The sequence below is a fragment of the Dermacentor albipictus genome, chromosome 1 (genome assembly GCF_038994185.2).
Source record: "Dermacentor albipictus isolate Rhodes 1998 colony chromosome 1, USDA_Dalb.pri_finalv2, whole genome shotgun sequence".
Classification (NCBI taxonomy): Eukaryota; Metazoa; Arthropoda; class Arachnida; order Ixodida; family Ixodidae; genus Dermacentor; species Dermacentor albipictus.
The window spans coordinates 344,592,853-344,610,437 of record NC_091821.1 but is presented as its reverse complement, the minus strand read 5'-3'; the positions used below and the strand labels follow the sequence as shown (position 1 = coordinate 344,610,437).

The 17,585-nt window shown below is 46.4% G+C and overlaps 1 protein-coding gene across 10 annotated transcripts in view; it reads right to left on the bottom strand.

Moving 5' to 3' along the window:
- Rbcn-3A (rabconnectin-3 alpha) overlaps nt 1-17,585 on the bottom strand; it is a 175,434-nt gene that overhangs the window by 31,632 nt on the left and 126,217 nt on the right. For 4 of the 10 annotated variants that reach the window (XM_065444752.2, XM_065444293.1, XM_065444229.1 and 1 more), the window contains 6 exons: nt 17,089-17,371; nt 10,202-10,418; nt 7,493-7,616; nt 7,311-7,337; nt 6,538-6,558; nt 4,183-4,353 (listed from right to left, as the gene is read on the bottom strand). In XM_065444752.2, coding sequence (XP_065300824.1) covers nt 4,183-4,353; nt 6,538-6,558; nt 7,311-7,337; nt 7,493-7,616; nt 10,202-10,418; nt 17,089-17,371 — 843 coding nt within the window. The remainder of the gene's footprint in view (nt 1-4,182; nt 4,354-6,537; nt 6,559-7,310; nt 7,338-7,492; nt 7,617-10,201; nt 10,419-17,088; nt 17,372-17,585) is intronic. The other 6 variants (XM_065444823.1, XM_065444488.2, XM_065444420.2 and 3 more) reach the window with 5 other exon arrangements.

Here is a 17,585-nt window from a genome sequence, read left to right as displayed (position 1 = left end):
TTTGTTGAATTTGAGAGTTGCTGACGAAAGACATGGTTTCATATCGTGTCAGCTATGCCTTCACAGTGGCAGTACAAAGCAAAGCCCCAGCCAAGCTTTCGTGTCCACTCTGCCCCCGCAGCTGATAATGTCACCCGCAGTGAAACGACATTACCATGAAAAGCACCAGCAGCAAATGCTTCATATGCTTTTCAACAAGTCTCGGAAACTCGAGATTGTGCAACCTTCTGTACTGAAAGCACGGGAAGGCGGTGCACGTGATGCCTTGCCATCTCTTTTTCCACTCATATGATTACCGCTAAAGCAGGGCGCGCAGACTGCATATGCGCTTGACCATGCAGACAGCCCATGCGCAGCTGCGGCTGTGCTAGAAAACCAGATGTAACCAACTTGCTCCCCCGCTGCTTCATCCTCCCTTCCGCTCTCGCACACTTGACTGTGTTACTGCATGCTTGCTTGCATGCTTTCCCTTGCAGCATGCGAGGCAGCATGACAGCATCTTATTGCACTTGGGCTTTATACAAACTCCACTTCAGCGATCCCTCTTGGTAAGGCACGATTTTAGTGCTGCATTTGCAAGCAACCAGTTGTATTTCAACCATTTGGCCGTCTGCATCCATGGAAGTTTTTAGTTATTGTCTCGGTATTCCTTCATGGTAGTAGCGAAATTTATTTTCAATTGAAACCGTGTATAAGCAGACTTCGTTATATTGAGGTTATAAATACATGGTGTTCTATGGACAAGAAGTTATAAAAATTTCAATACTTCTTTATACAGTCACTCCCGTTATAACGGAGCCTGATAATCGGACAAAAAACACCCGTTTTATGTGAAATCCGTAATATCTGAGACGCCTCACTTCCGAAACTTTTGTCATGATGTCTAACAACTTTATTGGAAAAAGTGCACGATGAACGTCCAAAGTAAGAAAGAAAAAAAAATGGTTGATGATTCATGGCTGATTCATGGTCAGCCCCTGTGAACTTATTGTTTGCTGTGACCAGACAAGCATATAGGAGGCCACGCAGTGACTTTGTGCGTGCCGCTATGTGTTGCAGCATGTCCAGAAAGAAGCACGAGGGAGGAGCCCGGCAGCAGCACATGGCTCATACGTACCACCACCTTCTTGGTAATGCGATCTTTGAGCGCAGCTGCGGCCTTATTTCAACAACAGGCAACCGCATACAGAACATGCAGTGCCGAATGGAGGTAGGTCTGTGTTTCGGATTGGGCAGTACACACTGCAATTCGCCGCTATCGAGCCGGCGCTCCAGCATCACGCCATCGCGCCATCTTATAGTGGGTCACTGCTGCGGAGAGGGGGGGGGGGGATTAGCAATTATTATTTAATGTTTCTTCTGAGGTAGGATGAGGAAACGAGTGGAGAACAGGGGTATTGAGTAGAGGTCACACACACATTCATTCACAGACAGGCCTCAATGTGGTTGCACAAGGTTGGGGTGGGACATAGAAGTAAGGGGACGAAAAGCTTTAACTGTCTTTTGAGTCACTGCAACGGCACTGTGCCAGGTAAGGGGAGGTATAGGGCAAGAGTGGAAGCGGGAGAAGAACAGCCAGGTGCAAGTACTACCAGAGGCGACAAATGCCAATGAGGAACGCGCCCTGCAAATGGGGAAACAAGAGACACGACTGAGAGCTGTACAGCCACGCGATGCGGAGATGGAGGAGCAGAGGGCTGCGGATCATGCGTAAGGCGGCAAGGAGCGCCCACCGCCAGCACCGTGATGGCAAGGCCAGAGTGAACGGTAGCGCCAAGAGTCACCGCAACGGCGCTGCGCGGAGGAAGGGGGCGAGAGAATAGGCGAGAACATATGACCCAGCTTTGGAGGATGAGGGAAGAGCAAGACTTAAGCCACACAAGAGAGATGGCAGCAGGAGCGCGTGCAGCTAGAGCAGCGCGTGGATGATGACCTTGGACGACGAGGCCGACGGCGACGCGAAACGCGGGAATGGGCACCAAAAGGCTGTGCTCTAAAAAGTCACAGTTCCGCCTGAAAGGCGAAGCATCGACTGCGATAGCAAATTAAGCAAGATAAGCACGTCAGCAGCAGCGAGCGAATTGACCTTCATGCTGTTTCTCACTTCAATGCAAACTAAACGTCGAAAGCACAGCACATACGAAGCCAGCGGCACTGGACACACTTTGTCCACATCGCAGATCACTCTGAAGATGAGGCCTGCACGGGTGCGAACTTGGTCCACATCGCAGACCGCTTTCAAGATATGGCGCCCACGTGGCTGTGCCATTAACAGCGGCCACCGGAGTGGAGCCCCCCCCCCCCCCCTCTTTCCCTCGCCTGCCCCTGTGCCTCGCGCGCGAGAGATGGTGCGCTTTTGTCCCGCTTTGCTCCCTACCTTGTGCGCAAGATATTGAGCCGCGATTGTCGGCTGACCCTCGCAAGTCAGTTGCTAGCCCGTGTTGACATAGCAAAAGTCTGTTTCATATGGCCGATTTTGACAAAAATTGCCACTAATTTCGTCCGCTATAGTCAATAGTCCGTTGTAGCGCGGTTCGTTAAAAGCAAACTTTGTTGCATTCATAAAATAGCAGACCAAACTAAGGTTGAAATATGGTCTGTTATATCCGAAAGTATGTTGTACACAGGTCCGTTATAAGAAGCGTAGACTGTAGCAGGAATTTTGTTATACTTAAGTTCATTATATCAAGGTTTAACTGTATTACAATGCAAACTAAAGTGTAGCAGCAGTGCCTCACCATATCATGCAATATCTTGGTGAAGTCCACATGCGTCCCAGCCAGGTTTTGATTATTTCTCTACCCGAGGCAGGCAACAACTACGCAAGATCCTAGGCACATCAACAGTCTTCATCTTTCTCATATTGACGACATGTTCTTTAAACTCCTACTGCTGTTAATGCATAAGGGCGTAATTGCAGTGTTCTCATGTTGCCAAACCAAGAAATTGGGCAGAAACTATTAAAAGATTATTGTCAAAGTCTAGTCATAGCTTCTCTAGTAGATGAGCCCCAGTTAAGTTAAGCTGGATTGGTAGATTACACTTCTGGAATGCCATATCGTTGGTTGTATCATGACCAGAGTTTTTTGCAAGCGAGAAAAATCACATGATTGAGGGACGATTGTCAAGTCAAGTAATAGCTACCCGGTAGGCCTGCTGATATATTTTTCGCTGGGGGACTTATTAGTAATCCAAATAGCATTCTTGGCTTTGTCAGACCAGTTTTCTTTGCAGCCGATCCCATAGATAGCAGTCTAAAAATGTGAGTTGATCCTGAAAGTAGTGCAGTAAAAAATGTGGGCTTAACCTCCTTTACGGGCTTTTCAATAAGAAAAAAAGAATCCTTAAAATTTTCTCTGGTGCTTAGGAGAATTGAAACCTTATCACACGAGTTCCTCAAGCACAACAGCCTGAAGCTTTAGTGTACTGCATTATGAATGGGAATTAATTCTCAGTGTTCACATGCACCGTGGTGCCGCACATCTAGGAGTTTGTTCAGGATGAACTGTTAAGCTAGTTGGTTATGCATGTCTATGTGATCACAGCCCACAATGCACAGACAGGGACTGACTGAGTAGACATGCGTGTCTACTCTGTCGGCCCCTGTGAACTTATTGTTTGCTGTGACCAGACAGGCATCTAGGAGGCCACACAGTGACTTTGTGCGTGCCGCTATGTGTTGCAGCATGTCCAGAAAGAAGCACGAGGGAGGAGCCCGGCAGCAGCACATGGCTCATACGCACCACCACCGTGCCACCGGTGCAATCTCAAAGGTCACACAATCTCGGAGGCCACTCAAAGGATTTCGTGTGGACTTTGTGATGGTGCTGCTAGATGGCACAGCACGTCCAGAGGAAAACGCAAGGAAACCCTAACTGCAATACATGCCTCAGACACGACGCATTACAGCCATTTGCATACTCAGATAGTCACCGTAGATGAGTTCTGCCTGAACTTGTGGTTATCTCTATTGGTTAACGCTATAAAGCATGTGGATGCTGTGATGCTGCACAGCCTCCAGGATCGGCCCACATTACAAATCACATTAAAACACAGGAGCACACATTGTGCACTGGTATTGATAGCACTGTCTCTGGGATCGGCCTCATTTACTTGACCAGAGAGTCATCAATGCACAGTGGTAAGAGACAGAGAGTGCTTCACTTTAAAAGCATATTGGACCTGGGCTGAGTAGCAGGAGGTGAAAGCAGTGGCTGCAATAGGCACCTGACTGATGCAGAAGGCTGAGATGCTTTCCTGGTCCTTGTGGATGATACGGACAGGGTCTGGAACACCACCATCGATGGAACGGTCATCCCCTTCACCACCCGGAGTGGTGGTTGGTCCACCTTCCTGTATGACCAGCCAGTACTTATTATACTATGACAAAGGCAGCACTGTAAAACCAAGCTTCCGAGGACACTGAAGTCCCACTTGCAAAATTAAGATGTAGCAACCAGTTCACAACTGCAACACTTGCTGCTGAAATGAGCCAGTTTTAAACCATATATGGCTCAAATTTTATCACACAAGTGAAAAACTTGTATTTTACGCATCTGAACAACAAAGAGAGAGGTGAAAATTAAGAAAAAAATTCCCAATGGAGTTCCCGGCAACATGCTGAAGGCTTTTCTGATAAAGTGCCCAAAGTGTTTCATCTGCAATGGATCACCGGTATGTTTTATGTCTATGTACAATTACAGTCAAACCTTAATAAAATAAAGCTGCATCTGACATGAAAATACCTTCGTTACATAATTTTCCGTTAAATGTGATTATTTGTTAGATGCTCAAATATTGTCAAGAGAATTTTTATAATTATATTACTATATCGAGGTTCGACTTATGTCTAAATGCCTAGAGAACAGTTTGCTTGTGTAAATTGGACACTAAACAAAGACAGCAATTATACTTGCATTGTTAGATAACACTCCTGCAATCGTAAGTAGGCCAGTCTTATTGGGAACCGACGTTTGGTAAACAAGTAAGGGAGCATGAAGAAATGGTTGGTAGCAAAACCACCACAGCTTGAAAACAAAATTAATTAAGGTGAAGCTTAGTGCTCATTATAATCGTCAATGCATTTCTGTTTATTTATTCTCCACCTCCCAAGAATGCAAATGTATATTGGCTGCCTAGAACTGTTTAAAGTTTCACCCCAGCTTCCATTTTTGAGAAAACATTAGTTTTTTTCAGGTATTTCGAAGTTTTAGAAATTCTACCTTTTTCGTTTTGCACCCTTAACAATGCTCAGACTGGGAAAAAAAGAAAGAAGAACTAAAAATAGCAATACGGTTATCTTGAGGGTATTGATGAAAAAAAAAAGTTGCAGTTTTGCCTGAAAGGCAGAGCATTGATTGCAATAGCAAGTTAGTAGACAGCTATACAAAGTAAGGATAGTAGCTTTATTGGCTGTATAAACTTGTAAACACTCGCTTAATAACTAAATTAATGAGCATGGTGTCATGCGTCCACAAGTAAACGTGAACACATCTCACTTGATGACCACGGAAACTCGCTGTCAAAATGCTGGCGTGAGCAACAGTGAGCAAGTTAACCTATGTGCTGCCTCTCAAACTAAGGAGCGAAAACACAGCACACACGAGGCTAAGCACACGGTGCACTTTGGCCACATCGCAAATCACTCTCAAGATATGGCCCTCACGGCCGTGCACGGCCTCACTACATGCAGCAGCAGCCACCAAGGTAGAACCCGAGGGTGAGCTGCCATCGTTGGCTCATCCTCGCACACTTTCACTGGCACGTACAGCATACAGTACACGGCGACAATGTTATCGTCCTTGGACTTTATACGGAACATCACAGCGATGCCGACAACAATGGCAGAAATTCGCCTGGAGTGTCCATATAATTGCTATCGCAATAAAATGAAATTGCGGCGTTTAATGTCCCAAGGCAACACACATAGCTATGAGAGATGTAGTGGTGGTGGGCCCAGGATTAATTTTGACCATTTGGGTTTCTCTAACATGCGCCAAAATTTAAGTACACAATTGTTCTTGCACTCTGCCCCCATTAAAATACAGCCGCAATGGCCGAGAGTCAAACTCGTGACTTTGTGCTCAACGGCAGAATGCCATAGCCACTGGGCCAGCGAGGCACGTTGAGGCTGTCAATATGGGCAACTTCATGAGAACAGCAAACATTGCCTTTCAGGGCATGAGAAGTATCACTGTTAAACACTGTGTCACCAGAAATATTTAAAGCTGTACTATACCAACCCATCGAAATGCAAACAGCAGTGCGCGCAGCTTTTGCACAACTTAGTGAAAAGTAAAGGGCACGAAGATGTGCAATCAGCTCTGATGCATCACTTGCAGTGTTTGTGACACGTCAGAGTTGGTCATATATGTTTACACCCTTTGCTTTTTGCTAGGCTCCGTAAGAGGCATACATTCAGCTGTTCGTGTTCCAATGGGTTGGTTTATAGTACCTAACCGAACAGTGGACCAGTTATAAAAATACTTTCTTTTCCAAATGCACTGCAAACATCAGACACACACATGCTGCACTTACTTTTGGAGGATGTGTTTGGCCCTGTGTGGAGACAACCAAAATAAAGCCTGGTAAAGCAACTTGCTTTTTGAACATGATGCTTCAGCAGTATCGGCATTCACGACTATTCATGCTTTTATTCAACCAAGTTCTACAGAAAATCTTGTGGGTTACCTTAGTAACATCATGCTATTCTTTTTGCACAAAAAAGTTGTTATTATTGTTATTATTACTATCTGCTATCTATCCTCGCCCCTACCTTCACTTCCTGTCCTTCACACCTAGACCCCAGTTCCCTAGGGCTGCAGGCTGCCATTCAGGTGTCAGCCGTAATGCTAGACAGTTACAGTGCAGTCAGCAAGAATTTTTTCTTTACTTTCTCCTCTCCTCCAATAATATAAAATAAAACAACCAATTACTATTACTTGTATACTTGAGTGCTTTGTACTCAGTTATTTGTGTGAGAACAAGCTAATGGGAGAGGCCTGACAACAATTTGCTGCTTGCACACACTCCACGGAGGTCCTACTTGACCCTTTATATGGCTATGACACTGACAGCTCGTATGACCACAGACACACTTAGTTACACAGATTGCAGCCCCGAGTTTATAGAAAAAGCCTGTAGTACTGTCTCTCATTTGCAACTAAATTCTGTGCATGCCTGTTGGCATGTGCATTCCTGCGAGCCACAACAAATGATCGAACTCAAGAGAAAGGGAGAGGAAAATTAATATATGTACAACTCCTACCCACGCTCATACCCTATGCATACCTCATGCACTGTTTACTCACTTTTGTCGCCTGTGCTTGGGCTTGCGTCTGTAGAAGAAAAGCAAATGCAGAGAAAAGAATGCCTTCAACTCGTGCATTAGGCAAAATCTTTGCGTTGAAAGCCGACAGGCCCACTCTTAACAAGCTGTCATTGTTCCAAGCTGCACACAGCAGTAACTGTAGCTACCACTTCATGTACTCACATCTGGCAGGGATGCCACCTTGTGGGAGAAGAGATAGCGAATGAACAGGTCCTGGACACCTTCTTGCCGCACCAGGTAGTTCCACAGCCTGCGAGCTGCGTGGGCTGCAGGGTGCTTGCTTCGGCTGCAAATCAACCAGGCAAACTGTCACTGGTAAACTTCAGTTACATACATCAGCTGTACATCAGCTGACATAGCGGGTGTTCTTGCGAAGAGTGCCGAAAATCTTCAAAAATCGCATTTGACAGATAGCACAATTCTAGTCCTCGAGCTGGATTACCTGAAGAGGTGAACATTACTTACAAGAAAGATCTAAACGCATTATTAAATTTTTAACAGATTTTCAATAAATAAGCTTTCAGCTCATTACCTTATGGCTCATATCGCAATTTACAAATTGTAGCCGGGGAGTTCGCAAGGCATATCCACTTAAAGGAATTCTCAGGATGACACTTCTTTTCAGATACTCATTCCAAAAGTGCGCAATGAAATACAGTGACATTCCAGTTATTTTTCTGCCTCTGCATAAAACAGCAGTTTTTTTTTTCTTAAGTTAAGTGAAATAACAGTGCATGTATATCACAAAATCTGACAGCGCATATTCCAAAACTGGTATCATCCCCAAATTTTGTTCCAGGTAGACATGCCTTTAAATCTCACTGGTTATAATTTGTGACCTTCAATATGTACTATAAAGTTATTAGTCAAAAACATGATTAGTGAAATTTCCCTATTCATTTATGCATTTTGATTTCTCGTGCTTGTCCACCTCATCGAGTAATACAGCTCAAGAACTATAAGTGTGCTACAGACAATGCTCCTTACAATGGACTGTAATAATCCCATGAGAAAGGTATGTTATATCCAAAGTCCGTTCAATCTAAAATTAGGGCTGCAATAGGTTGTGAAATGGCACAACTTCCCATAAAACTGTCTAATCCGAAGCCGATTGCAAAAACTATGAAAATGTCCAAATTAAAGAAAATTACAGCAGAACTCATCTCATGATGACTGTCGGCGGTAATATGTCAACATTGAATCAATACAGCAACACAATATATATTGCCACTGTCAAAACAAGTTATGTATGAGGTGTGTACTGCAGGCGGATTCCTCTTTCGCATTTCCTTAAGAACACTCGGTGCCACCTAGTACTGCTGCCGCCGTGAATTAAGCCTGTGTGTGGCCTCTGAAATGCATGGCACGCCGGTGAGTGCGAATGAGGAAAAACGCGTCACGCAACAACCGGACTACTCTCTAGCACTTCTTTCTGGACGCGCTGCACCACCTAGTGGCACTGCCAAGAAGTTTGTGCATGGCCTCTGAGACGAGAAGTGTGGCGCACTGGCATCCGTGAACACTGAGAATTGTTCCCTCGCCTGCAGCAAACTCAGTGGCACGTACTCTGTGACACAAGTTGGATGAAGGTTAATTGAAAACCAGCAAATACTCGGTGTATTTGTGGCACAGCCTGCTAAAGCGTGGGGTTGCTGTCCTTGAGGAACCCTTGTGAAGTGCCTCTGCCTTATGGAAGTTTTGAGGAAGTTTCCATGAACAGATTTAAACAAACTTGGTATCATTCTTTTCAGCTGAGCAACTGAACTACAGACTAAAGCTTTTCTTTTTTTCATAACATTGATGCAATTGTAATTATTTCATAAGTAAGCTAATTACTCAAAGCTAATTCTTACCTTCCAAGTTTGAAAATTATTTCTGATCAATGAAACAGCTGTATTCACATTTAGTTAGCTTTAACCTGTGGGGTGGGCCTTTAAGAAGAACCACATAGTTCCATAAAATACCTTTTTGAATTTTAAGTTACCATAGTGAGCCGTAAGAAATCACCTAATTACAATGTGGGATTTTGCCACAACTTCCTTTCTAAATGAGGTATTTTAAATCTGTTTATAGATTTGAGGTATTCATTCAATGAGGCACACACATGCCAATTTTCATCAAGATAGGATAACAAATAAACTTTTTTTAAGACTGTCATTCCCCCTTAATATACATGCACAAAAAGTATGGTACACAAACACTTTTGCATTTCACTCCCACCAGAATGCGACCAAGAATTGAATGTGCAATCTAGTGCTTGATTCCAGACCATCATTACCACTAAGCCACCACCGTGGGTGAAAGATGAACTGAACTTTTGCAAAAAATGGAAGTTAATTTTGACAACCCATGGTTTTTAAACTATTCAATAAATATCTGTACTTGCAAGTACACATGCATGTTGTCCCAAATCAAAATGCATCTGCTGCAGTCAGAAATCCAAACCACGACCATCACATTCCAAATTTTTATGCCTGTCCAGTTGCTTCACAAAGCATAGAAGCTCCCTGCAGCAGTGCCACATTCTCAGCCATTTTATACCTGTTGTAACTGCTCTGTTGTAACTAGAGAATTAACAACTTTAACCATGCACTGTTGCCACTCATTCCATTTTGCTTGACAATCAAAGAAAGGAATTGAGAATTGAGAAAGGAATTGAGAAAAAAATTGATGCCCCATGAAATGTGGCCAACTATTGGAAAAGTGGTGCTATCTATGCAAACCCAGGTTTTGCAGTCACCGGGCAGGCACTGAAAAAACGCAAGAGGCTATGCCCCAACCTCGCACTAAGCACCGAAATGCCATGGCCACTGGGCCACCTCTGCAGTGGGTACCACATTGAGCACTTTGTTCAGATGTGTGGTTGCGCACCTGAAGGGCGTGTTGTCCACTTCTAGTAGCACCTTGTACTTGAGGATGGGAGGCCCCTGCACAGGTGCGGCACCCTGGCCAGCAGCCTCGACATGCGCGTTGGGCAGCAGGCCGGGGGGTGCACTGCCATGGGCCTCCAGCGACTCGCGTAAGTGCCGCAACCAATGGTCCATAGCACGCAGGGAAGCGTGCAGAAGGGGGCTTGTCACTGGGAGCTCTGTCACAATGCAAACTTCAGCATTAGCATTTAAAATGCACAGAAAATTCAAATCCATAAGCCTGCTCAGCTCCTTTTTATGCCTAGCATGAGTATGACTCATTTGCACATACTGCTGCTCATCTTGCATGACAGCTACGATGCCAGCTACGATGCCAGCTATGGCATAAGCCTGCCAATTCTATTTGCTATTATTGTGACAAGCGCTGAGAAGGGTTTAGTGCTGTATGAGGGGGGCATTGAAAGCTATGGCAGTGGGTATATGGTACCAAGGGACCAACAGTGTGTGGTACTACAGTGTCTTCTTTCCTCGTTTTCTTGTTGTCAAGCAGGTATGATCATTAAGTTTGAAACTTACAGTAAATGTTTTATGTGGGAATGCAATTTAAGAAACCACCCTTTCTTGAACATTTTTCCTTTATTATTACAGTTAAACTTCAATGTTAACAGTGCTTGTCCATAGACCACCATGTGTTTGAACCTCAGTATAACTAAGTGTGTTTCTAATGATTTCAATATAACTGAATTTCACTGCCATTACGAAGGAATACCGAGACAATAAATAGAAATTTTCGTGGTCGCAGACGGTCCAATGGTTGAATTACTAGTACAAGCGCCTGCTTGCAAACGCACCACTGAGGCCACAAGTGACCACCGAAGTGGAGCAACATCATGTTCCGTATAAAGTTGAAGTGCAATAAGATCCTATCGCACCCCGCACGCTCTATGCTTTGAGTGTGAGCAAAATCATGCGAGGGTGAGCCAAGATGAATGGTGGTTTGATGAGCATCACCTTCCCATGTGAGCAAGGGGAGAGTGGGAAGCAGAGCAATCTGACAATAATGCAATTAAGGGTGTGCAAAGGGGGAGGAAAGAGGGGGGAGGGGGTACAGGTTGGCTCATGTCTATTTTTCTAGCACAACAGTGGCTGTGCGTGGCTTTCAGTGTGGCTGAGCACATATGTGGCCCATGCGGCCTGTTTTATAGGCAATCTGTTGCGTGTGCAAAGAATGACATGCTGAGATGGTGTCGCATCGTGTGCGCTGTCTTCCCGCGTCTTTATTATTGGAGGTTGTGTAATCTCATGTTTCAGAGACACATTGAAGTGAGAAGCAGATGAAGCTTTTGCTCCCAGCTGCTGGTGCTTTTCATGAGAGCGGCATCCCACTGTGTGCAACATCAGCTGCAGGGGTGGAATGGATGTGAAAACATGACTGGCTTCACCTTGTACTGCCAATGTGAAGATTGTAGGGGTTGGAGGACGGACTTCAGGATGAAAACCCAAACTTGGGAGGGATTTATTCTACATTATGTACAGGTAGGTGAGAGTCAAGTAACAGGCGTACAGTCATTATGGGCCGGCAGCAACTCGGACGCTGCGGCCCGCGGCAAGAAGTTCGAGAGAGGTGAATCAGGGAATCAGGGCATATCCCAGAATCCTCAGGTCTCTCTGGAAGGCTTCTTATAAACCCTTCGAGCACTGTAAGTCACGTCATGTTTCACCAATGGGAGAGTCCGCTCCGATGACGCCACTTTCAGCCAATGGTAGGCGCCCGTGTCGCGGTGTCGCACCTGGCGGCTCTCTGCGGTCTTGCCTCGCAGACTGGCAATCCACTTCTTCTAGGCTGGAGAAGGAGGGGGGGGCGCTCATGCTTCATTGCACAAGGGCCCACCTGCACCCGGTGGCTCGGCTCCGCAGCGGTAGCAGATGCCTTCTTCAAAGCCGAAGGGGGACGATTGAGCTCCATTGTACGAGGCCCCCTTCTAATCCCGGCGACGCACGAACTTGTTGGCACGTGAACTTGTTGCCTTAAACTTGTTTGCTCGGCCGCTTCTCTGGAATGCACTTTCCTGCTTCTGCATTCCTCAATTAGCTGTGCTGCGATCCGATGTGGTCTGGGGAACTCGAAGTAGCCTCAGGAAACGGCGCCATATCTAACAGCTCGTCCTCGCCCCGGTAGTTCTGAATGGCCGGTGAACTCAATTCGCTGGCCATGAGGAACGCTGAAAGAAGCTGCAGGGTACTGGGGTCGAGCCTCGTTTGACAACCCTCGGGATCCTGGGCCCTGGAGAACATACGTCAAACAAACCAAACAACACAGCGCTGCCCCACGTGTAAGCGCAGGCTCTTCACCCCTGACTCGCCAGGCTATTACTGAGTCAAAATGAACCCTGATCTTTTATTTCCCCAATTTTGACAAAGCAGTTCCAACCACCCTTCCAAACAGCTATCCATTTCTCCTCGATTGCCGACAAGACCAGACTACTATTGTTGTTGCAAAACAAAAGGGTCGTTGACGATGCAAACAACAAATGAAAACAGCCGTACATAACTTAAGTGGCCTAACTACACGAACAGCATGTTTCCGATCTATCGCAGTGGCGTACTTATCGCACGTAATGGTGCCACTGAACAATCTGGTCAACCTCACAAGTACGTAATCACAAGCGCACTAGCCTTGTGGTAACTAAACAAAACGCGTACTTGCGTTGTAGGCAAACTTTTCACTTACGCTTACTCACGTTTCTTCCCTGAAAGTCCTACAGGACACGTGACATAAACGAACAATTAAACTTGCGGGACTTACACACTCCGCAGAACTCTTAAAATAATGCGTCTTCTACTAACTCTTTCCACGCACGCTCACTAAAGAAGTCAGAATACGGCTGCCCTCCACACACACTAGGAACCCAGTCATAAAGTCTGCTTCCTTCCGTCCACACAGGACACGCGCTAATGGAACTAAGAACGCTTCTCAATGCAAATGATGCACTCAATGAAAATCTACGCGCTTAACCTTACAAAATCAAAACTTAAAAAGAAAGAAGGTTAAATAACACACACGCGCGTTACGATAGGCCTCTTAACAATAACCTTGACCCTCAGGTTACTCACACACACACAAAAAAAACCTATCTACTTATTATTGAGCATCTCGCGAGACTACATGTTTACACAAACGCGTCTTTCAAATCTCGGAGCTTTCGAACGAAAACACAAACAAAGCTCATACGTTTACATATTGAAAGAAATCCTAGTCTCAATTCGCGAAAAACTTTCCGATGCTCAAAAATAAAACAAAACACTTCATTTCTACGGAAGGGCTCCTGGCCTCCCTTTCCAAACGCTTACGTCTGACTCATACTTTGAGTCGTACCCGGGGTGGGCGTGGTCTGAAAGCTACTCTGGCTGCCGGGGAACAACAAAAGGACTGACTAACTATCAGCTCCCCCAAGACGTTACGCTCTCCTGCCAATTTGCGTCCTCGCGCCCCGCTTTCAACACAAACTCGATTGACCGCGTCGCTACTCCCCACCTGGTCTCGTCCTGCCACCTTGCGTTTCTTCGAACTGCACGCTGAGCTGTGAAAAGAACTACGGAACGACGAGGAGCTTAACTGCCTCGTGCCCTTTGTCCGCGTCCGTGCAGAACATTCTTCGCGGTCCCCCTTTGACCGGTGGCTCGACCATTTTGGATGCGTCAACATCGTCCTAGACGACCGCACCTTCTTCCTCGCGCCCTGCCCTTTTGGGTTTCTCGCCATCTTTGGCGGCGCTACATTAATTACCGACTTTCGGTTTTTACCGCGCTTCTTTTTAAGGCGCTTTGTCTTTGCACTCGCTTTCATGTAGCCTTCTCGTGCCTCGTGCTGGCCGGTACACATTTCGTCGGCCCGGATCGGCCTCTTACCCGCGCAGTCTGAGTGATTTACATTTATATCTACTCTCTCTCTGCCTCGACTGGCGGACAGCTCAACCGACTCTGGCACAATGCAGCAGGCTTTACTCGAGTTAGACAACTCGCACTCTTGCGAACTGCCCTCTGCTACATTGCCCAGCTCACGCTGTGCATCGGCACACAGCCCGTCGGTATCGATCGCTGTCTCACGCGCACAGTCCGAATGATTATTAACTGAACCATCCCTCTCTAGGCTATCTAGACTGGCGGAGAGCCGCACCGATCCCTGAACAATGCAGTTGTTCTCTCGTGAGCTACGGAGCTCGCCACCCCGAGAACTATTCTCAACTGCATCGTCCAGCTCGCACTTCACTTCTGCACGCACCTCTGGCCTGACATGGGGGCTCGCTTCTGTCGGGTCAGAAGTACCCTTTTCTTCGCTAGCAACCTCGCTAACATTACCAGCGACGCACACGCGCGGTAACTGTGCCAATTTGTTCGCAGCTGGCCTAGCTGTCTCTACAGTCATCTGTTGGCACAGCACCTCGTCGCTCTCACTACGGCCTTTAACGGCCTCTGTTGCCACTAAGGCATCGTTAGCAGCTAGCCTTTTCCCTTCACTTATGAATCGGCAGCCAATCTCACAGGCACTGCTCTTCTCGTCGGCTTCTGGCGAAAGTCCGCTAGACACTTCCTCATTCTTTCGCTCTGTGCTACCTACAGAATTCTCAGACAGCCGTTGTCTCTGTGCCAATAACTGATCACAATACCGTATCTCTTTGATCAGTGCTGCCTTCTCTCTCTCATACTTTTGCTCACGCTCAAGCTTACGTTCCTGATACACACGTTCGCGTTCCTTCTCACGTTCGTGACGCTGACACCTAAGAGTAAGTTCTTGAAGCTCCTGCTTCCGTTCATTCTCGCGTTCTTCACGCTGACGCTCACTCCTAAGCTCACGACGCTCTCGCAAACGTACACGACGCACACGCTCCCGTGGCTCCTGTATCACTTCCCAAGCAAGCTCAATGCTTTTGTCATCGTTGCCACTATCTTCAATCGCCTTTATGATAGCTGGCGTTTTCATCCGTTCGTCCGCCTCAACTCCCAAATCGTCGCACACCAACAACAAGTCTAACCTCGTCAACCTTCTAAGATCCATGGCAGCTGCCTCGACGGGTGGTTAAAACTGTTTTCCTTAATTAATTTGTGCAAACACACAATGCATCAAACTCCCGATTCCCAGAACTATCAAAATTGAACACACAACCTTTGAGTCTGGCGAATCATAAGGAAAAAAACCACGCGCTCACTTACGGTTGCAGCACCCTGCCATCCGGTTCGTTCGTCCGCTGTTCCCGGATCCTCCGGACTCCCTGGGTCGAAGGCTCGCTCCTTCTTCGCTACTCCCAGTTTCTTCGGACCTCTTTCGACGAAGGCTCTCTCTTCGTCGCTCTTCCCGGTTCCTTAGGATGTCTCTTGACGAAGGTTTATCCGTAGCGCTGCCACCAGCTGATGCATTCGGAGGCGATCCCACCGCTGCCAACCAGATGTAGGGGTTGGAGGACGGACTTCAGGATGAAAACCCAAACTTGGGAGGGATTTATTCTACATTATGTACAGGTAGGTGAGAGTCAAGTAACAGGCGTACAGTCATTATGGGCCGGCAGCAACTCGGACGCTGCGGCCCGCGGCAAGAAGTTCGAGAGAGGTGAATCAGGGAATCAGGGCATATCCCAGAATCCTCAGGTCTCTCTGGAAGGCTTCTTATAAACCCTTCGAGCACTGTAAGTCACGTCATGTTTCACCAATGGGAGAGTCCGCTCCGATGACGCCACTTTCAGCCAATGGTAGGCGCCCGTGTCGCGGTGTCGCACCTGGCGGCTCTCTGCGGTCTTGCCTCGCAGACTGGCAATCCACTTCTTCTAGGCTGGAGAAGGAGGGGGGGGCGCTCATGCTTCATTGCACAAGGGCCCACCTGCACCCGGTGGCTCGGCTCCGCAGCGGTAGCAGATGCCTTCTTCAAAGCCGAAGGGGGACGATTGAGCTCCATTGTACGAGGCCCCCTTCTAATCCCGGCGACGCACGAACTTGTTGGCACGTGAACTTGTTGCCTTAAACTTGTTTGCTCGGCCGCTTCTCTGGAATGCACTTTCCTGCTTCTGCATTCCTCAATTAGCTGTGCTGCCATCCGATGTGGTCTGGGGAACTCGAAGTAGCCTCAGGAAACGGCGCCATATCTAACAAGATATAGCAGACACGGCATGAAACTATTCTTCGTGAGCGACTCTAAAATCTAACAAAATGAATTTTTTCCTCATTCTAGTTTGCTTCTTCAGGTTACGCAATAATTCAGGAAATTTTGAGGCCCCTTTTGTGAAAGAAATGCCCTTGGCAACTATGCCTACTTGCACAAAAAGTCGAACTTCAATAGAATTGCTGATTTTACTGACCTCATTATTATTATTCCAAAGTTTAACAAGAACATGAAAAATAGAACTCACATGCTTTACTATTAATATCAGATATTTATATCAATAGTAATATAGATATTTACCATTAATATCAGATACACAAAAGAAAGCGTAGACAAAATATTACCTCTAAGCAGCAAAATATGGGTACTACCACTGCAATGGAGAGTAAATTGCATCAGTACACTATCTAAGGTTTCTGTACCTGTGGACAACATTCATTATAGTTTGTAATGATTCCTAACAAATTTACCACAAACAATGAACATAATAGCAATCACTGCAGTGGCGAGTAGCAAGGTGATGAAGCTCAGCCGCTACTGCAATGGCACTCAGATCTTTGCCCCTGACAGCACAAGGGTCCAGGGTCAAGTGAAAAACAAGCAGGGAATAGACAGCAAGTTATGCATGTTAGTCAATGTGCAAGAAGCTTATATCTACGGCAAACTTTTCCACTGTTTGCACTTTGTCCTTTATCACAATACGTAAGCTACGGTAAGTAGTTGAAAGCAGTTGCTACCTTGTAGCTCAATGCCAGCCACAGAGAGGAAGTCTCGAAGGTTGTGGTTGGCCATCTTCACAACTGCATAGCGCATGAGGGCCCATGCATAGGAGCCAGGATCCAGCTGCTCCAGACGAGACGCCTGCGAGGGCCGTCTTTGCTGCTCAGTTGTGCCTGCATCCTTGAAAACATCGTCCTCATCCATCTCTTCATCGTTGCCACCTGCGGCATCCTCTTCATCACTGGAAAGTGATGCTGCCGAGTCGTAGTCAATTGCTGCCATCTGGTCTGTCAGGGCAGGCTGGGTGAAAGAGAGTGGTTATGCTCAAACCTTAGTGATTAAAATATTTATGGGGCTCAACGTTCCAAAGCAGCATATTGGGTAGTGAGGGATGACATAGAGGAGGGTTCTAGATTAATTTTGACCACCTAGGGTTCTTTAACATGCACCTAAATTCAAGGCTTGTTCTCCAGCCTCATAGAAGCAGTAAAAACAATAACCACTTCAGGTGCTT